Genomic DNA, 25,886 nt, shown 5'->3' with positions numbered 1-25,886 from the left:
GGAAAACTATACTCAAGTCCATACATGTGATCCAAGATTTCAGGAAAATACTGGAGACAATATCTAAAGGTTAATCAGAAAAAAGAAATTGTACAAATACTGTTAAGTAGAGCAAACACTTATAATTAACGCTTATCCATTTTCACTGAGGTTATGAGTGAAGATACATGAGATGGCTCTGTAAATACATATTTTTTTTTCCTTAAACCTTATTATACACTTGCAGGGGTATCTTAAAAAAAAGGTACCCCCCAAGTGTAAAACTTCAGGTCTAAGGAGCAGGAATTGTTTCCTTCATCGTCGTGTCTCCTTAGAGACATCAGGAAAAAGTAAAACTTTTAAACCCAAAAAGGGTTTATCTTTATTTCGGAAAAACAGACGAAATATCAAATTCTTGTCTGGTAATAGTGCAACTGTAGCTACCAGTGTAGCTGCAGTTGCTAATTCAGTGTCAGAAGTCTCAAGCAAGAGAGAGACATTTATCAGAGCTTTGGATTGAGAGGTTCCTTTCCCAGGAATATAGTAAACCATAGTCATTGGTGGTAAGTTCTGTTCAGGAATTAGTAAATTTTCACGCCTATAGCGTTTCAACATATCCATAAGAGCAACATTTTGAAGTCTAGGAAAATTGACAAATCTTAGGTTATGATTTTTAGTGTAATTATCAAAGGTTTCCATTTTATCTCTAAGACTCGTCAAATCTTTCATCATAATAGGTTGTACCGTTTCAAGCTTCTTAATTCTCTGGTCCAAGTTAACAAATTTCCCATTCAAATCTTTAATCTGTTCCTCTTGTACCACCAAATTACTTTCCAGAGATTTAACTTTAGGCTGAACATCATTTATCTGTTTAAGGAAAACTTGTCCTAGATTGGAAACCAAGTCCCACAAAGCTTCTAATGTCACATCTTTTGGTCTAATCATAAATTCTTTAGGCAATTCAAACCTTACAGGCTGGTCTCGGTCCTCACTCTGCCCCTCTGCTTCTCTCCCCTGAGTTTGCAACGTTTCCACGGGCAAACTTCTCTCCAGTCCCACCTCTGTAGTAAGAGAGGCTTCGATTCGGCGATCTTCTGGGCCCCTAGCCTCTGCGGGAGTGGACCCCGTCGAATCCAGGAGGAAAGAGCTGGCGCCAATCGGCTGGGGAGGGGGAGTGCGTTCGGCGGGGCTAAGAGTCACTTCAAAGCCAGAGAGCGCCGAAGTCTCCGTTTCGCCAGCGCACACCTCTGGAAGCAAACCGCCATCACGGTGAACTCCCTGCGATCTCAAATATCGATCCATCAGACCAGGTAATGAGGGAGTTAGCGGGGAAGCCCTACCCGCTAATCTCCCTCGTCGTTTCGGCATTTTTTTTAGGAGCGTGAGTCGCAGCAACGTAACAGCTTGCGGCCATCGTGGATCCCAAACTTAGATTTTGAGCCCTCCTGGGACAGAGAAATATCTAGTGTACCTGAATGTAGCTCACCTTGAGCTACTACTGAAAAAAGGTGTGAGCAAAATCTAAATAAATAAATATAAAAAGCATCTAGTAATCTAGGGCTGGTAAACTTAAGTGCATCCCAGTGAAATGTTATATTCTTACTCCTCTTTTGTTTTTTTTACTCCCCTCAGTCTAGTCTCTTCTGCATCCGTGCCAGTCCTCTTGTTTCTGGCAGTGGTTCCTCCTTGGTGCAGGCAAGGGACTCCTCAGAGTGTGTGGCATTGGGTACCAGATTTTAGGTGCGTGAATTTTCTAGCTCTGCATTTCCTTATTCCAATATACTGTCTAAGATGCCGATGCACAGAAGTCCCCATTTGTGTGCGTGTAGATCCTTGGTAGAAGTTACCGATTTTCTAAATAGCGAGCGATGCTCAAAGGAAATAAAATGTAATGCAAGCAATTTCAGCAAGCAGCTCGGTAGGGAAAGGGCAGCATACATTTGTCAAAATCTTCGTGTTGCCCACAATAATGTTTTATCCCAGTGGTTCCCAAACCTGGTCATGGAGGCACCTCAGCCAGTCAGGTTTTCAGGTGTAACCACATTGACTATTCATGAGAGAGAGTTTCATGCATATCATTCAGTGCATACAGATCTCTCATTGTGGATATCCTAAAAATCTGACTGGCTGGAGCGTCTCCAGGACCAGGTTTGGGAACCACTGGGATAAAACATTATTGTGGGCAACATGAAGATTTTTGACAAATGTATGCTGCCCTTTATAGTTTTAATTTTGTTTGGAAGTGTCTTTTGTTTCCCTCCTAGCTGGAGGTTAATTGCTATGGTAGGTGTTTATCTCTCTGAAACTGTATGAACTTTGTGATAGTAAGCCCTTCATGAGCAGACAGACTTAGGCAACTGACCTGAAATTGCAGAGTGTTTGACTTGTATCAAGGACTTTACTGGAGCTTGAATGAAATCCAGGATTTCATAATAGCAAAAGCTCTATAACTACAAAGTCCAGTTGAGAAAAGACAGCATTTAATACCATGACATGTAGTCTCTGGAGTGCTGTTCGTGACAGTTTTAGAGCAGAAGTGGTGGTTTTCTTTTATTCATTTTGTCATAGGTCTTTAGACTTCAGCTCAGCTTTTTGAATATCGCTACCTGTGACACAGCAAAATAGAGTATATTTATCCCGCACCTTTTTTGCTTATTTGATTGATGAAATTTCTTTTTATGTGGGTATTAGGGGAAAAATAAATCCTATTCATTTATATACAATTATTTCTACAAATAAAATAGGAGGTAATTCTGTAACTGGGTGCCCACATTTCAGCACCACTTGTGCATGTGAATGTACAGAATAGCTGCTTGCTCATGGGTAACTGCACACTTGTAAGCAGATGATCAAAAGCCTCATGCTGTTCCAAACAGCGCTCTAAAATAGCGCTGGAACAGCGCGGGGCTTTACCACACCGATGATCAGAGATAATTGCATGCAAATTTAAGCACGCAATTATCTCTGATCATGGGGTAGAAGTGCGGGAGAATTGTGCCTGAGCATACACTCAGCACAATCCTCCCGCACTTGTTTGACAGGTCTGGGCTGTCAAAAGCCCAATCCTGTCAAACACAGGGGCTGGAGGTCCATGGGACCACCAGGCCCCAACTACCCCTGCCCCGATTCCCCCCCCCCCCCCCCAGGTTCAGTAAGGGCTGGAGATCCGGTGGGTCTCCAGCTCCCCCAGCAAAAGGTCCCTGGTGGCCGACCAACCAACCCCCTCCCCCCAGCGACAGGGGGGCGGTCTTCCCCCCCCCCCCCCCCCCCCCCAGGGCATCACATTGACTTGCTTTCTGTGCAATACTAGAAGTGCACTGTTAGCACCTCTTGTGTTGAGCTTCCTCACACTGTGAAAGATGTTTTCCATGCACCCTAGGGGGCACTGCACTAAGCTTCACATAAAAACTCCTAGATACACATCTCAGTTACCCCCTTATACACCATAGTATAGCCCCGCCCAGTGCATCCCAGGATACGCAGGGCTGGGTACAGCTGTTTCATCATCAGCCGTTGTTGCCTGCGTGTAGGCACATATCTCGACATCAGTGCTGTCATCAGCTGTTTGTAGATCGTAATCAACAGCTACACGCAATAACACGCAATAACCTGTTCATCTGACACGTTTGCAACAGCTGCACCTGTTTCGTCCCTCTCCACATCCTTAACGAAGCTTGCCTGCTTGTAGCAGTTCATAATGGTTGCCTGTGTAACATTATTCCAGGCTTCTTTCTGCATATGTAGGGAAACCAACAGTGATAGATTACGAGCCAGTTCAACAGCACGTTTATCCTTGCCAGTCTGGTCATCCATAACGTTCATCAGACGTAGCACAAGAGCCCAATAATGTTGTTTGAAATTGGATATTATGCCCTGATCCATAGGTTGGATCAGAGAGGTAATGTTTGGTGGCAGGAAGACCACCTTGATGTTAGCCTGACATCATCCCTGTGTGCAGCACAATTATCACAAAGCAACAATTTCCCCAGTCATCTATGAATTTGCGTAAGCCTCATATGACAGAGGAAGTCGCTTAACTTTCTTGAAGCAACGGAGCTGTTTGCTCTTTCCAATGATGAGGGGTTCCAACTTCTTACTCCCATCCATATTGCAGCAAAGGAGGATTGTCAGTCAGTCCTTTGACGTTTTACCTCCAGTAGTTTCGGCATGTTTGAATGCAAGTGTTCCATCAGGAATCGCTCGCCAGTAGAGACTGTTTTCGTCAGCATTGAAAATGTCACAAGGTGCAAACTCATTCAAGATGGTAGGAAGAATTGAAACAACCCAATTTTCAGCACAGAAGTCATCAGTGTCTTGTTTCTCACCATGCTGTTTCTTTAATTTTAAGCTGTTCCTCTCCTTCCATCTTTCCAACTATCCAACAGTGGATTTGAATTCAGTTAGTCCAAGACTTTCAGCTAGCTGGTTAGCTTTCTCCATAAGCAGTGGACCACTGACAGGAAACTGTCTGCTCCTGACTTGAGAAAACCACCGAGAAAGAGCATCTTCTTCCTCCTCAGCTGTTACTGCCCGTTTTCGTTTCCGTTGTGGATTTGTATTGTTTTGCCAGTCTTCCAGAAGCTGGTCTTTCTGCTTCAAGACACGTGAAATTTGACTGGGATTGACACCATATTCTTTAGCAATAGATGCTTGACTTTGTTTGTTAATTCTAATTTTTTAAGAACTTCTATTTGTTCAGCCAGTGTTAGTCTTACAGTTTCGCCGCGACGACGACGACCCCAGTGTACGCTCTAACAACATTCTTTTGCTTATTCTGCCTGTGGCAGTTAAAGGGGCGGTAAATTTGATATCTCGTTGGTTGTCATACGTCAGTCGGCTTCCATATTCCGTGCGAGTGCTTATGCTGAGTCTTTCCTGTAGAGAAGCTGTCTTGAACCATGCATATAAGTGAATCTTGCACTTATCAGTGGTGTGCTAAACCGAAGTTTGTCCCCATAGAAATTGATGGTGCCAAAAACAGGACCGAAGTACGGCATGCAGTTAAACAGAGCATGCGCTTATCCGACATGCACTTAAATGGAGTGCACTGTATATGTGTGTGTGTATATATATATATATATATATATATATATATATACGAAACCTCAGGCAGTACTTGATCTCTTTCATTAATGTCTACTGGACTCTAAGGGTCACTGTGCCGAGAGGTTGAAGGCCTCTTGGAAGATTCTCAAATGGTCTCCATCGATGCAGAAGTCTTCTCTGCCGAGTAGTTCTTATGTGATTTCCCAGGAAGTAGATTTTTCTTGGCTTCAAAATGCCCCTGAAGGCAATTTAGACAATCTTTCCATGCTTGTGGCAACATTCAAGAACAGTGTTTGTACTACCTTTTATTGTGGTCGGGACCCAAACATAAGACACTTGGAGTGAGTGTCGAAATTGTGGATCTTTCTATTGCATTTTAAATAGGCCACACATGCTCAGAACTTTATACTAATTTCTGAACTCAAGGAGAGCTGTTCTATCCTGGACCCCTCCCCCTCTCCCAATGGCTAAGACCTGCCCTGGTGGCCTAGTGCTCTCCCAGACACTGACACAAGAGGCCTGGAGGTCCGATGAATCTCCAGTCCCCCCCAACCCCCTCCCTTGGACAGAGGCCCCCAAATACCAATCTGAACCCCCTAGCCCCCTGACAGAAGAGAGGGCTAGAGGTCCAGTGGACCTCCAGACCCCATTTGGTGGTCTAGTGGCCCCAAATCCCCCCCCCCCCCCCGTACCTTGAGATGATGGTGGCGCCCTGCCCAGTGCACCCAGGCAGGACTTCCCTACCACGTAAGGGAGAAAACTCCCCATAGTAGTACAGAAACCCAGTTCTCTCCCCATCCCCTGCAGCACACCAAGCTCTCATGCTCTCCTCCCCCACTGCAGATAACTAGTGCTGTGTCCTCTCCTCTTCCCTGTGGCACACAGCCACCCAGCTCTCTTCTCCCCCCCGCCCCCTCCAAACTTTCCAGCTCTGGCCTGGCAAGGGTCAGAAGCAGAAGGAAAGAGTAGCTGTGCATCAAGCCAGATCCTATTCCTCTGCCTCTATGGTGCTAAATTCAAAAATTTACATTCTATACAGAGTGACAGAAGGAGGAGGCCGTGGCCTGCTGCGCAGCCACTCTGCTTTTTTTGTTTCTGTGCAGTGTCATCCAGGAACTTGTGGCGAGTAGGGTTGCCAACATTTTGACAGGAAAACCTGACGTCTGCCCTGATTCATTCCAATCCCATCCCACGTCCTTTGCCATACCTACTGTGGCGCCCTTCCATCACGCTGCCCCTCTAAAACCAACTGTCCACACTAGGATTGCCGTCTCAGAAGAAACAAATGAGACATATATTTATCCTATGTTTTCACAAACTCTGTCTAATGTTATGACAAACCTCAGTAAGGCCAATACACAATCTCTCCATTGCAAAACACTAAGCACAAATTCATGCATAAACACACTCAGAAACTAACCATACCATAACAACACTAACTCCCAGGACTCAAAGAGCAGCAACCTTATCTGTGAAAAGGCAGCTCTGTAAATATTACACCATGCCTAGAATACCAGTACATCATCTAATGAGAAAACTGAACAGGACTCCTACAAATTTCTACACAGAAACTGCGTGCTAGCTAGCAGAATACCGCACCTTGCTCACACATGCAAAATACAGAGAGATCCTCAACAAATATGAAACAAGGAATCACAGACCAGTAATAGCGTGATGGATGTAAAAAGCTGGCCCAGAAACCTCAAGGAGTCACTCTGCATATACAGCAATACTAAAGAAATGAAAGTGCAAGATATCAGAGATGCACGTTTTCCCAAAGCTAACATGCTCCAATTGATAAATTCAGAGTAAAATATTTTTTCTACCTTTGTAGTCTGAGCATTTGTTTTCCATTCAATTTGGTCCGTGTCTTCTGCATTTCTTCAGTTTTCCCCTGCCTTTCCAAAGTCTCCTGTTTATTTGGCATTTCTTCTTTCTCCATGTCTGCCATCCATCTTCCCTGTGTCTCTCTGTCCTTTCTAGCACCTCTCTTCTGTGTCCCTGTTCCTGTCTACTCCCCATATTCAGTATCTGCCCTTTTAATGTCCCTATATATTCAGCATTGCCTCTGTGTCCCTGTCCTTCCCCCTGTGATCAACAGTATCCCTCTGTGTTCCTATCCCACCCCTTTTCCAACATTGCCGTATGTCCCTGTCTCTATTTTTACTCCATGCCCAGCATCCCCTGCCTCCACTCAAGTCTAGCATAACTCCCTGCAGCCCACATCTCCTCTCCTCCAGGGTCCAGCACATCTCCCTACAGCCCACAGCGCCCCCTCCCCCAGGGTCCAACACATCCCCACCTCCTCATCCCCATTCCCCTCGTCTATCATATCTCCCTCACCCACACCCCCCTTCTCCCGAGTCCTGTAACCTCATCTCGATGGCCGACAGCAACGATTAAGGCATGCTGCTCTGGCCGGTGTCAGATCTTCCCTCTGCTGGGTACCACCTTTGCCAAAGCAAGAAGTTACCTTACAAAGGTGGGACCTGGCAGAGAGAAGCCCTGATGCCAGCCAGAGCAATGTGCCTTAATCGCTGCTGCTGCTGGCCAGGTTAGAGGACCTTGGAGGAGAGGGAGTGAGGGAGAGATGCAGGATTCAGGAGCGTGGAGGTTGGGAGAGAGCAAGAGATGTTGGCTGGACCTGAGCATGAAAGAGGATTGCGGGCAGGGACCTTCAGGAAACAAATCCTAGGCGCCAGATCTGATTTTTTTTTTTTTGTTTAAAGTGCCATGGCGACATGTGCTGTGCTGAGGACATAAAGACCTAAAGCAGTTCAGAGGAAGGCAGCAGAAATGGTGTGGATTTTGTGGCAAAAGACACATGAGAAGAGACTTTTCAGAGATGGGGAAGCAATTGCATAGGATAAAGAGAGGGATCTCTATATAGAAAGAGGGATAGAATCAAGGCAAAAGTAATGACCTTCACACTTTGAACAGGTCATATAGGGGTGTAACTTCTACAGAGTGGGAGGTACAAGCCTGATTGCCTTATTGAGCAGACTGGATGGACCATATAGGTCTCTTTCTGCTTTTATTTACTGTGTTGTTAAGAACATAAGAATAGCCATAGAGGGTCAGACCAGTGGTCCATCTAGCCCAGTATCCTGCTTCCAACAGTGGCCAATCCAGGTCACAAGTACCTGGCAGAAACCCACATAGTAGCAACATTTCATGCTACCAATCCCAGGGCAAGCAGTGGCTTCCCTCATCTCTTCCTACACTGTCCTTCCTATCTGCAGCACCTTGTTGTTTCCTTACCCCCCCCCCCCCCCCCCCATGACTCTCCTCCGTCTTGCTGTCTCCTCCCCCCGCCCTTGTGATGTGACTCCCCCCACTCTGACCCTCCTATCCCTCCTTCCTCAGCCCCTTGCTGTCTCCTTCCGTGACTTTCACTTCCCCCCACAACCTCCTTATCCCTCCTTCCTCAGCCCCTTGCTTTCTCCCCTCCATGACTCTTTAACCTTCTCCTGTCCGCCCTTCCTCCCGTCCCCCTGCTGTCTCTCTCCCCCTTCCACACTTCCACCCTCCACCTTCTAAGAAGTTATGGCATTATTCTGTACATATTTTGAGCAGGCAAGGAAGACAAAGGATCCTCTTGTCCTTTTCTGCTAGAGGGAATGTAAATCATTTCGGTTTGTTTGTTTGTTTTTTAATTAAGTTTTGCAAGGGTCTTATTTATACCCTGGTAAGAATCTGTCATTTTATGCAAGCAGGACATTTATGGTCATGGCAGTGGCTTCACCTTAAGGGTACTGTATAAATCTGCCACTTTAATTGTTAACCCCATAAAGAAAATTTTCAAATGTTTGCATAGTTATGGACTGGATCAAAAATGCTCAGTCATTTAATGCATATATGCTTTTCCATTAAAAGCAAGCAGCGTGCATACCATTCGGATAAGACAGGATTCCGATTCTTCATCTTTAGGGGAGAAAAGGTGGAGTGGAAGGAGAGGTAGTGTTGAACTGTGATGAAATTTTGTTTTAATGAAAAAATAAGATCATATTCCTGGATGGAAATCCCAAAATATTCCTAGTAATGATGCTGTTTAGAGCAGGGCTGATAAAGGAATCCACTAACCCTGCTGCAGATGATGGTGTTTTCAAGAGCTGATTTGTTTTTAACCTACTACTACTACTACTATTTAGCATTTCTATAGCGCTACAAGGCATACGCAGCGCTGTACAAACATAGAAGAAAGACAGTCCCTGCTCAAAGAGCTTACAATCTGACTTGATGCATTGCTTGATGCATTGCTTGTAATGTAATTTCTCCGAGGACAAGCAGGCTGCTTGTTCTCACGACTGGGTGACGTCCGCGGCAGCCCCCACCAACCGGAAGAAGCTTCGCGGGCGGTCCCGCACGCAGGGCACGCCCACCGCGCATGCGCGGCCGCCTTCCCGCCCCGTGCGCGACCGTTCCCGCCAGTTCCTTTTTTTCCGCGACTGGAGAGAGTCGTGCCTTCGCCGCTCTCTCTGTTTTCAGCCCCGGAAAAACCGTCGCGTTTACGCGAACTTCTTTATTTTATTTTATTTTACTTAGTTGCCGCGCGCTCCACTTTTTCTTTCTTCAAAAAAAAAAAAAAGGAGCACGCGCTCCCTTTTTCCCCTCGTTTCTAGCGGGGGCGTCACGTTGCGGCCTAGTGGCCGCACGGTCGTTTATTTTTCGAGGTGTGATTACCGCCACCATCGACGACTTTAACTTCGCCGACGCGATTTTTCCGTCGATGTCCTCAAAGGTCCCGAGTGGATTTAAAAAGTGTGGTCGGTGCGGCCGGCCGATCTCGCAGACTGACACCCACGCTTGGTGCCTCCAGTGCCTCGGGCCGGAGCACAATATCAAGTCGTGTTCCTTGTGTCTCGGTCTCCGGAAACGGACTCAGGTTGCGAGGCAAGGTGTTCGGGACCGTCTTTTTGGAACTTGCGCCGGCCCCTCGACGTCGACCTCGACGGCATCGGTATCGACGGCCGGTTCTTCGGTACCGGTATCGATGCCCGAGAAATCGGCACCGATGGCATCGACCCCAGGAGCACAGGTCCCGTCGGCCCGCCGGTCCTCCGGTGAAGGTAGGGGTGAGAGGCCACGTGGGCAATCGGCCCCGGTCACTCCCTCGAACCATGGCCCTCGGGACCGAACCCTGTCTGACCCGGTTCCTCGGGACCGAGGGGGATCGACCTCCTCCTCCTCTGCTCCACTTGGCGCCGATGACGGGCACCGCAAAAAATCAAAAAAGCACCATCATCGGTCGCCCTCGATGCACCAGGGTTCCGGTGCTGGCGAGGAGTCGACGCCGAAGCGTCCTCATCGACAGGAGAGATCCCCTTCGGTTGTGGAGGTACCGACGCGTCAGGGTCCCAGCACTTCGGTGCCGTCTCCTGGACCCGAGCAGCTTCCGGCACCGACACCTCTACCGGCCCCACCGTCTTTCCCGGCAGCGGGCCTGGACGAGTGCCTCCGAGCCATCCTTCCGGGGATCCTGGAAGGGCTGATGTGTCAGGCTGTGTCGGCGCCGGGGGTGCTTGCGCCCTTGGCGCCGTTGACTGTGGCGCCGGCGAGCTCTAGCCCGGTGCCGAGGCTGTCGACACCGCCGCCGCTTGCGGCACCGGTCTCGACCGCCATGCAGGTGGAGTCGACGTCGATGGAGGGAGCTTCGTCCCCACCGGCGCGGGAGTCCACCGCTCGACGACACCGAGGCCTCGGTGCCTCGACGTCGAGCCGGGCCCGGTTAAGGACTCAGCTACATGAGCTTATGTCCGATACCGAGGAAGAGGCCTCGTGGGGGGAAGAGGAGGACCCCAGATATTTCTCCTCAGAGGAGTCTGCGGGCCTCCCCTCTGACCCCACGCCTTCACCGGAGAGGAAACTCTCACCCCCGGAGAGCCTCTCCTTTGCCTCTTTTGTAAGGGATATGTCTATCTGCATTCCCTTCCCCGTGTCTCTGTGGATGAGCCGAGGGCTGAGATGCTCGAGGTCCTCGACTATCCATCACCACCTAGAGAGTCCTCCACGGTGCCGTTGCACAATGTCCTCAAAGAGACACTGCTTCGGAACTGGATGAGACCGCTATCTAATCCCATCATCCCCAAGAAAGCGGAATCCCAGTACAGAATCCACTCTGACCAGAGTTAATGCGGCCCCAATTGCCCCATGACTCGGCGGTCGTGGATTCTGCTCTCAAGAGGGCACGGAGTTCGAGGGATACTGCCTCGGCGCCCCCGGGGCGGGAGTCTCGCACTCTGGACTCGTTTGGGAGGAAGGCCTACCAATCCTCCATGCTCGTGACCCGCATCCAGTCATACCAGCTCTATACGAGCATCCACATGCGGAACAATGTGAAGCAACTGGCGGACCTGGTTGATAAGCTCCCGCCGGAGCAGTCCAGGCCTTATCAGGAGGTGGTCAGGCAGCTGAAGGCGTGCAGAAAGTTCCTGTCCAGGGGTATTTATGACACCTGTGACGTGGCATCTCGTGCTGTGGCCCAAGGTATAGTGATGCGCAGACTCTCATGGCTGCGTGCCTCTGACCTGGACAACCGCACCCAGCAGAGACTGGCCGACATCCCTTGCCGGGGGGATAATATTTTCGGTGAGAAGGTCGAGCAGCTGGTGGACCAACTGCATCAGCGGGAAACCGCCCTCGACAAGCTCTCCCACCGGGCGCCTTCAGCATCCACCTCAGCAGGTGGACGTTTTTTCCCGGGCCCGGCAGGCTGTACCCTATTCTTTTGCAAAAGCGTAGGTACACCCAGCCGGCCCGAAGGCCTCGTCAGGCACAGGGACAGCCCCAGCGCGCTCGTTCTCGTCAACAGCGTGCGCCTAAGCAGCCCCCTGCGCCTCCACAGCAAAAGCCGGGGACGGGCTTTTGACTGGATCCACGGAACATAGCCGCCCTCAAAGTGTCCGTACTGGACGATCTGCCGGTCGGAGGGAGGTTAAAATTTTTTCACCAAAGGTGGCCTCTCATAACCTCCGACCAGTGGGTTCTCCAAATAGTGCGGTGCGGATACGCCCTGAATTTGGCCTCCCTGCCACCAAATTGTCCCCCGGGAGCTCAATCCTTCAGCTCCCATCACAAGCAGGTCCTTGCAGAGGAACTCTCCGCCCTTCTCAGCGCCAATGCGGTCGAGCCCGTACCACCCGGGCAGGAAGGGCAGGGATTCTATTCCAGGTACTTCCTTGTGGAAAAGAAAACCAGGGGGGATGCGTCCCATCCTAGACCTGAGAGGCCTGAACAAATTCCTGGTCAAAGAAAGTTCAGGATGCTTTCCTTGGGCACCCTTCTGCCAATGATTCAGAAAAACGATTGGCTATGTTCCCTGGATTTAAAGGACGCATATACTCACATCCCAATACTGCCAGCTCACAGACAGTATCTCAGATTCCGCCTGGGCGCACGGCACTTTCAGTATTGTGTGCTGCCTTTTGGGCTCGCCTCTGCCCCACGAGTGTTTACAAAGTGCCTCGTGGTGGGTAGCGGCGTACCTACGCAAGCTGGGAGTGCACGTGTTCCCATATCTCGACGATTGGCTGGTCAAGAACACCTCGGAGGCGGGAGCCCTCCGGTCTATGCAGTGCACTATTCAACTTCTGGAGCTGCTGGGGTTTGTAATAAATTACCCAAAGTCCCATCTCCAGCCAACACAGTCTCTGGAATTCATAGGAGCTCTGCTGAATACCCAGACGGCTCAGGCCTCCTTCCCGAAGCGAGGGCCAACAACCTCTTGTCCCTGGCTTCGCAGACCAGAGCGTCTCAGCAGGTCACAGCTCGGCAGATGTTGAGACTTCTGGGTCATATGGCCTCCACAGTTCATGTGACTCCCATGGCTCGTCTTCACATGAGATCTGCTCAGTGGACCCTAGCTTCCCAGTGGTTTCAGGCCACCGGGAATCTAGAAGATGTCATCCGCCTCTCCACCAGTTGCCGCACTTCACTGCTCTGGTGGACCATCCGGACCAATTTGACCCTGGACGTCCATTCCAAATTCCGCAGCCCACGAAAGTGCTGACGACGGATTGCATCTCGCCTGGGGTGGGGAGCTCATGTCGATGGGCTTCACACCCAGGGTCTGTGGTCCCTCCAGGAAAAGGATCTACAGATCAACCTCCTGGAGCTCCGAGCGATCTGGAACGCACTGAAGGCTTTCAGAGATCGGCTGTCCTGCCAAATTATCCAAATTTGGACAGACAATCAGGTTGCGATGTATTACATCAACAAGCAGGGGGCACCGGATCTCGCCCCTTGTGTCAGGAAGCCGTCGGGATGTGGCGTTGGGCTTGCCAGTTCGGCATGCTCCTCCAAGCCACATACCTGGCAGGTGTAAACAACAGTCTGGCCGACAGACTGAGCAGAGTTATGCAACCGCACGAGTGGTCACTTCATTCCAGAGTGGTACGCAAGATCTTCCGAGGAGTGGGGCACCCCCTCGGTGGACCTTTCGCCTCTCAGACCAACCACAAGCTGCCTCTGTTCTGTTCCAGACTACAGGCACACGGCAGGCTAGCGTCGGATGCCTTTCTCCTTCATTGGGGGACCGGCCTCCTGTATGCTTATCCTCCCATACCTTTGGTGGGGAAGACCTTACTGAAGCTCAGCAAGACCGCGGCACCATGATTCTGATAGCGCCCTTTTGGCCCCGTCAGATCTGGTTCCCTCTTCTTCTGGAGTTGTCCTCCGAAGAACCGTGGAGATTGGAGTATTTTCCGACTCTCATCTCACAGAACGACGGAGCGTTGCTGCACCCCAACCTTCAGTCCCTGGCTCTCACGGCCTGGATGTTGAGGGCGTAGACTTCGCTGTGTTGGGTCTGTCTGAGGGTGTCTCCCGTGTCTTGCTTGCCTCTAGGAAGGATTCCACTAAGAAGAGTTACTTTTTCAAGTGGAGGAGGTTTGTCGTTTGGTGTGAGAGCAAGGCCCTAGAACCTCGTTCTTGCCCTGCACAGAACCTGCTTGAATACCTTCTGCACTTATCAGAGTCTGGCCTCAAGACCAACTCAGTAAGGAATCACCTTAGTGCGATTAGTGCTTACCATTATCGTGTGGAAGGTAAAGCCATCTCTGGAGAGCCTTTAGTCGTTCGATTCATGAGAGGCTTGCTTTTGTCAAAGCCCCCTATCAAGCCTCCTACAGTGTCATGGGATCTCAACGTCGTCCTCACCCAGCTGATGAAACCTCCTTTGAGCCACTGAATACCTGCCATCTGAAGTACTTGACCTGGAAGGTCATTTTCTTGGTGGCAGTTACTTCAGCTCGTAGGGTCAGTGAGCTTCAAGCCCTGGTAGCTCATGCTCCATATACCAAATTTCATCACACAGAGTAGTGCTCCGCACCCACCCAAAGTTCCTACCGAAGGTGGTGTCGGAGTTCCATCTTAACCAGTCAATTGTCTTGCCAACATTCTTTCCCAGACCGCATACCCGCCCTGCTGAACGTCAGTTGCACACATTGGACTGCAAGAGAGCATTGGCCTTCTACTTGGAGCGGACACAGCCCCACAGACAGTCCGCCCAGTTGTTATTTCTTTCGACCCTAACAGGCTAGGGGTCGCTGTCGGGAAACGCACCATCTCCAATTGGCTAGCAGATTGCATTTCCTTCACTTACGCCCAGGCTGGGCTGGCTCTTGAGGGTCATGTCACGGCTCATAGTGTTAGAGCCATGGCAGCGTCGGTGGCCCACTTGAAGTCAGCCACTATTGAAGAGATTTGCAAGGCTGCGACGTGGTCATCTGTCCACACATTCACATCACATTACTGCCTCCAGCAGGATACCCGACGCCACAGTCGGTTCGGGCAGTCGGTGCTGCAGAATCTGTTTGGGGTGTAAATCCAACTCCACCCTCCAGGACCCGAATTTATTCTGGTCAGGCTGCACTCTCAGTTAGTTGTTCTTCGTAGGTCAATTTTATGTTGTATCCTCGCCGTTGCGAGGTTCCATTGACCTGGGTTCTTGTTTTGAGTGAGCCTGAGAGCTAGGGATACCCCAGTCGTGAGAACAAGCAGCCTGCTTGTCCTCGGAGAAAGTGAATGATACATACCTGTAGCAGGTGTTCTCCGAGGACAGCAGGCTGATTTTCTCACCTACCCTCCCTCCTCCCCTTTGGAGTTGCGTTTTCATTCTTCTTTGCTTGTTATTCAACTGGTGGGAACGGTCGCGCACGGGCGGGAAGGCGGCCGCGCAATGCGCGGTGGGCGTGCCCTGCGTGCGGGACCGCCCGCGAAGCTTCTTCCGGTTGGGTGGGGGCTGCCGCGGACGTCACCCAGTCGTGAGAACAATCAGCCTGCTGTCCTCGGAGAACACCTGCTACAGGTATGTATCATTCACTTTAGCAAACGCCATAGGAGTTTTGATGGTGTCGACTCTACAGTAAGATTGGCAATCAGCACAATATAGGACATATGTTGAAATAGTTTGGTTGTGGGTGAAGGTATTTGGGTATGATCTGTTTGTTCTAGAATAGATGTATTTCTCCAGAGGCACATTGTTTCTCATTTTTCTCTTATCCAGCTCATAAGAGGGTGTCTCAGACTTTCTCCATTGCTTAACCACAGGAAATAGTTTATGAAACAGCAGGATGTATGAACAGTTTCTTTATCTATCTTCCCAGTAATATAAGCATCAAACAGTAAATAAAAGTACAGGACTAGTCCCACAAACCCAATAATATAAAATAAGGAGGGGGGAGGCGGGGCTGGTGGTTGGGAGGCGGGGATAGTGCTGGGCAGACTTATACGGGTCTGTGTCCTGAAAAAGACAGGTACAAATCAAGGTAAGGTATACACAAAAAATGAACGTGAGTTTATCTTGTTGGACAGACTGGGTGGACCGTGCAGGTCTTTTTCTGCCGTCACCTACTATGTTAGTATAAAAAAAAAAAATGGTACTACCACTTCAATTAATTTGCGTTACCAACATTTTTGTCTGATCTCTGTCAAAAGTCTGAAAAGCTCAGATATTGTGTTGGTGAAATTCTACAGACTATAGTTTGTAACCATACCTCATTATACAGCATTCTTGTGAATTTGCACTTTTGAAGTGAAAATACAAAACTTTCTTCAATGAAGTATATACAGTTTACCATTTGCTGCAATTAAATATTCACCAGTCTCTCACCAAAATCAAATTTTTAATAGCTATTTTCCATATTTCAAAAATAAGCAGCGTTTTATGTTTCTTGGAGACTTGATGTACCGCCTTTCACAACAAATCAAAGCAGTTTACAAACAATTAATAAGAAAGAAAATAGAAAAAGAACGCCAATATTAGGAGAGCAGAGGAAATAAACAGAGTAGGTCAGAAAAGGGAGACAGTGAAGGCGGGTAAGGAAGCAGAGACAACCAATCAACCACTTACTGGAACTAGTCGCCAAAGAATTAAAAGCCATAGGGTTAGGGGAAACGCCTGAGTGAAAATACTTGGACTTGAATAAAATTCTGGTGCACTGTGAAAAAAGCTACAGTCATTGCAGCTCCCCCTATCCCCCACCACACACACACAAGGTTTTAAAAAATTCTCCCAGTAATACAAGCCCAAATGTAATAACACAGGTATGCTAGAATTTAGTTAAAACATTCTTACAATAGAAGCATCATTGGTTCTGGATCCTTCAGACTTCTGGTCTTTTGTTTTTTTGTTTAGTTTGTTTTGCACTTTTGGAAATAAAATTGGAGTCCTAGTTAAGCAATAAACTAACTGTTCTGTAAGAAAATATGAAGAGGGCTGAGGCGTCTCTCTTTCTCCTGTATTGCTGGTCATGGGATGACCCATCAGCTCTTCATTAGTTGCTTGCCTTTTCATAACCTTTATCGATTAAACAAAGTGTTGCTTCTTTTTCCTGCAAAGCTGTACAGATGCTGGTTTTGGTTTCTCATGGCTGTGTTTTGTCGATCATGCAGGTATCATTGTGAGAGATGAGTCACCTATGGAGACTGAGATTGCAGGCCTACGGAAAAACATGAGCCAGGATGAACAACGCGGGGACTTTGAGCTGTCTGATGTCTTCTACTTCTCCAAGAAGGGCTTTGAAGCCATCATGGAAGATGAGGTCACCCAAAGGTTTTCCTCCGAAGAGCTCTTATCATGGAACCTTTTGACAAGGACCAATAACAACTTCCAGTACATCAGCCTGCGGCTAACCTTGATCTGGGTTCTGGGAGTCATCGTGCGGTATGGCATCTTGCTTCCACTGCGGTAAGAGAGACAGACAGGCGTTGGCTCCATTTTGATCACAATATAACCTGTATTTGTTATCAACCGACTGGCGAACGCCTTTACGGTACTATGTAAGCCACATTGAGCCTGCAAATAGGTGGGAAAAATGTATGTTACACGGGAGCCCTTAGCTGCTCCTAATTAGGAGGCAGTACGTGCTCCTACATTAGGGTTTTTTTTTTGTTTTTTTAATAGTTAATCACTATCTACCCCAGAAAACATTCCAGAATTTAGTGCAATCCATGGTACTTACCCATGCTGATTATTGCAACAGTATTTTCTTAGGCTGCAAAGCCTATATCCTAAAAAAACTTCAGACCGCCCAAAATACAGCAGCAAGACTCATCTTTGGCAGACCACGTTTTGAGAGTGCAACTCCTCTCCGTGCAAGACTGCACTGGCTCCCAATCAAAGAACGTATCAATTTCAAAGCCCAGACTTTAATCCACAAGATAATGCACGGAGAATCTCCGAACTATATGATAAATCTGGTCGACCTTCCAGCTAGAAACATGTCTGTATCCTCACAAAAGTACCTCAACCTGCACTACCCCAGCTGTAAAGGTCTCAAGTACAAAACTTATTATGGATCCAATTTCTCCTTCCTAGGCAGCTGTCTATGGAATGCTCTCCCTAGATCTATCCGAGCAATCCATGACCACCTACCATTTAGGAAAGCACTAAAACCCATCTATTCAACAAGCCTACCCAAAAGACCCAGATTAATCTCTTGAACCCATCTACCTTACATATACTGAAGAGAAAACGACATTGACCCAGACTTTATCTCCCACCTTACCTTCCTCTCTCTATCACCTGTCTCTACCTACCCATCCATCCTTCTATATGTTATACTTAATTTCCTACTTTACATAACAAAATTCTGTGTTACCTATTACTATGTAAGCCGCACTGAGCCTGCTTTTAGTGGGAAAGTGCGGGATACAAATATAATAAATAAATAATGCTAACATTAGTGCAGGGCTAAAGATGTAACAAACAGAAAATGCCTATTTTATGGCCATACTAGAAACTGGCTTAGCACATGGTAATATCTCGCATTGGGGACAGCTAAGCACATTTACTAGCTTAGCTTAGCAAAATGGCCCCTAAGTAAGGCTAAATTAGCCAATCAGGTATTTTTTTGAGCGGTCCAGTGCTCAAATAGGATCACATCAATCATGTAAAAAGTTTGGATGTGCTTTATATCTTGAGCTTTAACCTCCAATACAGCAGTCAGATGGTCTACCTAAAGGCTTCTGGGCTCACAAATTTAATCTGAAATGGACCTAAAGGAGTTTTCCCCTCCACCCCCCACTCCCCCAACTTTACAATGGCCTGCATTTTGCCTTCTCTGTCTCTTGAAGAGAAAAATGTTTAACAAGGAATATCACTAGTGATTTTGATATAAATTTGATACACCTAGTTGTGGGAGGCGGGACTGGTGGTTGGGAGGAGGGGATAGTGCTGGGCAGACTTATACGGTCTGTGCCCTGAAAAAGACAGGTACAAATCAAGGTAAGGTATACACATGAGTTTATCTTGTTGAGCAGACTGATTGGACCGTACAGGTCTTTTCTGCCATCTACTATGTGACTATTGTAGAGGCACTGCATGGTACAGTAGGCCGTACGTTATCAAGTCTTATGCACAACTATTATAAGTATCCTTCATTACCCAAGGAAATGGCAGATGGTGGCTCTTAAGACATAAGTATTGTCCTACTGAGGTCAAATCAAAGGATCATCTGGCCCAGTTTCCTGTTTCTAGAAGTGGCCAAGCCTGGTCCCAGGTATCTGGCAGGATCCCAAAAAGTAACAAGACACCATGCTACCTATACCTAGGGATAAGCAGTGGCTTTCTCCAGGTGTCCCTTTTATTCACGGTTTATGCACTTTACCGCCAGGAATTTGTCCAAACCTTTTCAAAGAAAAGAAAATAAGATGATTCCTTTTTATTGGACTAAATACATTTTTCATAAGCTTTTGAAAGCAATACCTTCAGATCATGGCTACCACACCACTTTACTCCAAATCTTTTCAAAACCAGCTATGCCAGCTGCTTTTACTACAACCTCTAGCAACAAGTTCCAGAGCTTATGTATTGAGTGAAGAAATATTTTCTATTGTTTTGAAAGTATTACTATGTAATTTCATGGGGTGTCCCCTAGTCTACATAGTTTTTGAGAGAGTGAATAGCTGATTTGCTTGGATCCATTTTTCTCCACTCAAGATTTTGAAGACCTCTATGATATCCCTCCTCAGCTGTTTCTTCTTCAAGCTGAAGAGCCCTAAGCTCTTTAGTCTTTCCTCGTATGAGAGTTGTTTCATCCCCTTGATAATTTTTGATCTTTTTTTTTCTATGTCTCTTTTCTATTTTCATTATCATTTTTTGAGATATGGTGATGATAATGCACTCAATACTCAAGATGTGGTTACAGCAAGGAGGTTTAATAACAGGAGACAGGCCATTGTGTGAGCAGAAGCCAGGAGCCGGAGCTTGTTGCCCTATCAGTTTCATTGTTTTGGCTGTATCAAGATGGTGGCAGCTGCATTGGAGAGAATTGAAACCGCCTTGGATGGAGCGAGTGGAGACTGGCTTCAGCCTTGTGACATCATGCCATCTCCTGTTATCAATTCTCCTTGGGTCACACCATGAAGTGATACAGAGGCAGCATTATATTCTTTGTTTTATTCGCCATTCCTTTCCTAATAATTCCTGACATGCTTTTTTGATCATCTCCACAAACACAGCAGAGGATTTCCATGATGACACCTAGATCATCTTCCTAGTTGGTGACTCCTACTGTGGAACTTAGAATCGTGTAGTTATAATTTGGGTTATTATTACTGCATGTGCTTCACTGTTGTACTCGTCTTCATTAAATTCCTCTCCCCCCCCCCCCCCCCCCAACACACATTTGTATGCCCAGTCTTCTGGTCTTGTATGGGCTTCCTGCAATTTCTCACAATCAAATTTTGTCATCTGCAAATTTGATCACATCACTCGTCATCCCTATTTTGAGATAATTTATAACTAGGCTAAAAAGCACCAGTCCCAATATAGATCCCTGTGACCCGCCATTATTCACTGTGCTCCACTGAGAGAATTGTCCATTAACCCCATTCTCTGTTTCTTTTAACCAGGTCCCCATCCACAACAGAACATTGTCTCCTATCCCATGGCTTTTAAATTTTCTCAGGAGTCTCTCATGAGGGATTTTGTCAAAAGCTTTCTGAAAATCTAGATAAACTACACCACCTGATTCTTCTTTTTATCTACATGCTTATTCACGTGTTTGAAAAAGTGTAGCAGATTGGTGAGGCAAGACTTCTGTTGGCTAAATCCCTGTTCATTTTGTCTCATTAAACCATGATTGTCTTTGTGTTCAGTAATTTTGTTCTTGATAATGGTTTCTACCATTTTGCCCAGCACTGAAGTCAGGCTTAAAGGTCTGTAGTTTCCTGGATCATCTTTGGAGTCCTTTTTAAAAAATTAGTGTTACAATGGCCACTTTCCAGTCTTCAGGTACTGTGGATGATGTTAATGATAGGTTACAGGTAACTAATAGTGGGTTTTCAAGTTCTTTCAGTATCCTGGAGTGTATACTATCCAAACCAGATAATTTACTGCTTTCTAGCTTGTCGAGTTGGATCATTACATCTTCCAGGTTCACTGAGATTAGTTTTAGTTCCTCTATGTCATCACCTTTAAATACCATTTCTAACACCAGTGGCTTCCTTATGCCTTCTCAGTAAAGACTGAAGCAAAGGAGTAGCCTAGTGGTTAGTGCAGTGGCCTGAGAACCTGGGGGACTGAGTTCAGTTCCCACTGCAGCTCCTCATGACTCTGGGCAAGTTGTTTAACCCTTCATTGCCCCAGGTACAAAATAAGTACCTGTATATAATATGTAAACCACTTTGATTTGTAACTATTGAAAGGCAGTATACTGAGTCCTTTTAGTCCCTTTCCCTTTTATTTAGTCTCTTCATTGTAGACTTGTCTTTCTCAAATAGCCATTTTACTCTTTAATGATTTAACAGTCCAAATGACTCCCTCACAGACTTTCTGCTAAACCACTTCCTCATTTTATCATACTTGCCCTTTTGAAAACTTCACCAACTTGTAATTTTCCGCTTTTTCCTCTGTCACCACTTTTGCGAAGGGGGACCAAATCCATACTTCTCCAATCCCATGGAACCTCTCCCAACTCTAATGATTTATTAAATAAATTTTTTAACAGGACCTTCCAGAATTGGGAGTTCAAATCAAATTTAGGGAAGGGTTAGTGGAGCTAGATTCTCTTCCCTAGCAGGAAGCCTCCTGGCAAAGTGGCAGAATTCATGCAGAAGGAATGCTTAGGCCTTATGTTATAATGATCTTATAACCCGCCAACTCCTTCAGTCGAGGCTCTAAGCGGGATACAGAAAGAGTACTAATACAAAATATCAGGAATTACAAGTTATTCTGACAACTACTTAAAAGAATTAGAAAACAAATAAGTCTTCATCATTTTGCGGAAAAAAAAATAATTTCTTAAACTATTCATACCCATTGAACCAGATCTACCTACAGCTCTGAGTAAACTTACTGCATGTCTAACCACAACTCAGGAATGGACAAACAACAACAAACTCTGCCTAAACCCAAGCAAAACTGAGATTCTTTGGGTACCTAACACGAGTACACAAATACCTGACTTCAAAATACCTTTTGGGAAGTATTACCCCTCTAAAATCACAGGTCAGGAATCTTGGGGTTCTGCTAGACTCATCACTCACTCTGATCTCGGAAATTCAAACAACCTTTAAAAATTCTCTATCACCTATGGCAGCTATGAAATCTGTCTCCATATATTGAAAAGACGAGTCTGACCACAGTGGTCCATGCCATGATAACAACAAGACTAGACTACTGTAATTCCCTGTATACTGGTCAAACCAAAAAGAGTTTGCATGAGCTCCAGCTAATGCAGAATGCTGTGTGACCACATCACACCCTTCCTGCAAAAGCTACACTGGCTACCAGTACCTTACAGGGCTAAAGTTTAAAACTGTTTGATTTTTAAGGCCCTCAAACAAAATGGGCTATAGTACTTAAAGAATAAGTTATCCCTTTACACACCTTTGAGACTGCTAAGGTCCTGTCAAGGAGCATCACTATCTGTACCCTCATCGAAAGAAATTGTACGATGTCATACTTGCCAGCGAGTATTACTACTACACTACTACTACAAATCATTTCTATAGCGCTACCGTATTCTCAGGAGTTAGACCCCACGCCCTGGAATTGACTCCCAGAGGGGCTACATATAACTCAAGACTACCTCTACTTCAGGAAGCAGGTGAAAGCCTGGCTCTTTTCCCAAGCCTTGAACACAGAGGGACACTGATTATACATTCATTCTGTAGCTGAACTAACTTGCAACACACGCTGTAACTTAGATCAGTTACTTATATCTTGTTTAACTGTACAAAAAGCTTACCTTGAATTTAGCCACCCATCTATTTATCCCAACTGCCTCTGTGCCACCCATCTTGTCCCCGTCTATATACCTGCACTTGGCCCCTCAGCTATAAGGTAAGCTATATTATAGAAAAGCATTAGTATTATATCTGTTATTTGAATGATGTGTGCTTATTAGATGTTTCATTAGTGCTATGCTGTCATCTTAATATATCTGTTATTTGTATTTCAGTGCTGATAAATGTGTATATTTTTTTATACTGTTTCATGGTAGTCCTACTATTAGGCTTCAATTTACGGTTTTCAGGTTTACCTCATTTATTATATTTATGTTTATATTTGGTCATTTTACTGTTATGCTGTTAACAAATTTGTAAATTGGATGTTAAACTGTATCTGCTGTACACTGCCATGGGTGAATCTCTTCATAAAGGCGGTTAATAAATCCCAATAAGTAAATAAAATGGGAAGACCATTCCATAACTGCACACAAGATAGAAAAAACGCATTGCTTTTATGTAACGAAAAAAGTGCCGGTACTCAAATGCCAGGCCACCCTTCAGGGGTGGGGTGATCATTGAGGGGCCCCACCCCACAACAGCCAGGCCCCCTGCAACCAGTCACAGAGTCTAGGACAAGGCAGAATTGGTATGTGGAGCCTGAGCTCTTTCATTAAAACTTGGGGACCATGAGTCAGATTTAGCAGACAATGGAAAATGTGCCGGTACTCAGTACCCCCAAGTACCCCCTCAAAAAAAGCCTGCCTAAAAGAATGATAGAAAAAAAATGCTTTAAACCTAATATTACTTACAGTTGGAAAGCCGGAAGCAATAATTAACAACTCCTAGTTGCTGAAGTCAGACTTAACATTTTTATTGATTGAGAGAACCCTACTGGACTAAGCCTTCCAAAATCTTAATACCAAAACGGCCACCTTGAAATAAACCTGATCCTGCACAGGCAACCAGTGGCAGCTCCACCCACAAAAGTGTAACTGATCAGCTCATAATTTACACTATAGCTGCTGAATGTTGAATCAACGGAATCTTATTAGTCAATGTTGTAGTTATCCAAATACAATGAATTTCCTAGTCAAGCAAAGATAAAATCGATACTGGACAATAATTCTAAACTGGCCCTGCAGGAATTAACCGAAACACTGGAGAAAGGAGCCCCGACTAAGAACAGTAGCGCCCTGTAAATATCTCTCCGGGTAGGAGGGGCCGCATCTTAAAGTTCACTGTCCAACTCATGGAAACTCAGGTTGGAATCCTGCCCCCAAGTGGTGGGAATTGAGAACTCCTTTTTTTCCCTTTTTTTTTTCCTTTTCTCCCCCCCCCCCCCCCCCCTTCATGGTCATTCGGGCACTCCTGGTTCTTGCTTTAAAAAAAAAACGGCCTAAGAGCAGTAATACAGATTTTGTACCGCTAATGTTGGATACTAATTCATAGGAACCTAATTGAAAATGTATTAGAATTTAGTTGTTATAGTGTATTGTTTTTTTCCCCTACTTGTCACCCCATGAAATTTTTGTGTCTCTGATTTTAATTGTGCCCAGAGGCATGTCTCAATACTTACTACTGTGTGTTGCAGCATCACCCTGGCTACCATTGGGATCAGCTGGCTTATCGTGGGCACCACCCTGGTAGGACAGCTGCCAGACAGTAGGTAAACATGACATTCAAATTGTGTGACTGTTTCCATTTTTGTTTTATATTCTTAAGAATTTCTACCTGTTCATGTTCACAGAGAGAAATGAGGACAATACTTCAAAGCCTAGCCCTTTTTTTGTCTTTGACCAGAGTACTTTGGCAAGTCCTTAAAATCCGTTATTCTGGTAATCGGAGGGTTTCTTCTGTTTCCCATTTAGCTGTACATGTCTTTCTTGAGGGGCTGATCTGTCTGTTATCACAGAGATTAAACCAAATCAGAAAATACAAGGCAGCCCAGGAATTGGATTTTAAATGGCAAGGAGTGTGCAAGTAATTTAAATGAACAACTGTTGGTCATGGCTGTAATGCTCTTCTGTTTGAAACTGTGCAGTACTGGGTGGTATACTGTGGACAGAGCAGGCTTCTGGATCTTCTTCTCCTTTAACTACGATAGTTGTATTCAGCTGTACAGCAGAGGAATGTTGCCTCCTAAGGTGATAACCAAAGGCGGCCATCCCTTGTGGGAGCTGCTTCGGAAACGTCAGGATTGTTGTGCCTATTAATTTGAGGTCAGTTAGGGATGATTGTAGACTATGACACTAGGTACGGCCCTCCATAGGATGTCATTGTTTTGCACCATCCTGGGGTTGTGCACTTTCCAGTGGCCACAGAAAGATTGGCGAGTGCTGGTGTAATCTCGTTTTCCTCCCTCTGTTCCCATTGTGAGAAGAGGGTAGGGGTTTGAAAATGCTTATGGATATGTTGTAAAGTATTTTTGTATTGATATTGTATTATACTGTTGTCTTTTCTAGTATATTTGGTATTTGTATTGACTTGGTCTCTTGGTGAGATGGAGGGGGGAGTTGACCAGGCATTTCTGGGGTTTATTTAGCAGTGGAGGAGTGGCCTAGTGGTTAGGATGGTGGACTCTGGTCCTGAGGAACTGAGTTCAATTCCCACCTTCAGGCACAGGCAGCTCCTTATGATTCTGGGCAAGTTATTTAACCCTCCATTGCCCAGGTCACAAATATGTAAGCTGCATTGAGCCTGCCATGAGTGGGAAAGCGCGGGGTACAAATGTAATTAAAAAAACACATTGTATTATAAGTTCTATTGTTTTAAGTATCTCTCAAGAACCAGTTCCTGTGGTGGAGTGTCTATCACCCACCTCTACTCCCTTTGATTGGACGGTCTACAATGGAGGTTGTTTCCTGTTTGTTTGTGGCTCTTTATTGTTTTAAGTTACATTGCTGTATTTTATTTTCTTGTAAACCATATTGGATGATCCTTTGATGAAAAAGAAAATTGGTATATAAAACTCCTGATTAGATTTGATGCAACAAAAAAAAAAAAATTTTAGTCTTGTTGGATTTGTTTGTTTGTTTTTTAATTACAAAAAAATATATACTGAAAATGAGCTACAGGATAAAAATGTAGGCAAAATGAAAATTGAAAAAGTGATATATTTTTCTTTGTCTAGTAATTAGAGTAAACGGATAAGGAATTAAATAGTAACTTTGAATAATGGCTTTTGT

General features: G+C 46.0%; 1 protein-coding gene across 1 annotated transcript in view; it reads left to right on the top strand.

Annotated features, from left to right (window-relative positions):
- Window positions 1–25,886, top strand: part of GPAT3 (glycerol-3-phosphate acyltransferase 3) — a 147,318-nt gene that overhangs the window by 68,779 nt on the left and 52,653 nt on the right. The window contains 2 exon segments of the mRNA XM_030190558.1: window positions 16,918–17,212; window positions 24,293–24,367. Coding sequence (XP_030046418.1) covers window positions 16,918–17,212; window positions 24,293–24,367 — 370 coding nt within the window.

The sequence above is a fragment of the Microcaecilia unicolor genome, chromosome 2 (assembly GCF_901765095.1).
Source record: "Microcaecilia unicolor chromosome 2, aMicUni1.1, whole genome shotgun sequence".
Classification (NCBI taxonomy): Eukaryota; Metazoa; Chordata; class Amphibia; order Gymnophiona; family Siphonopidae; genus Microcaecilia; species Microcaecilia unicolor.
The sequence above is the reverse complement of the archived record's forward strand: the minus strand, read 5'-3'. Positions and strand labels throughout refer to the sequence as shown.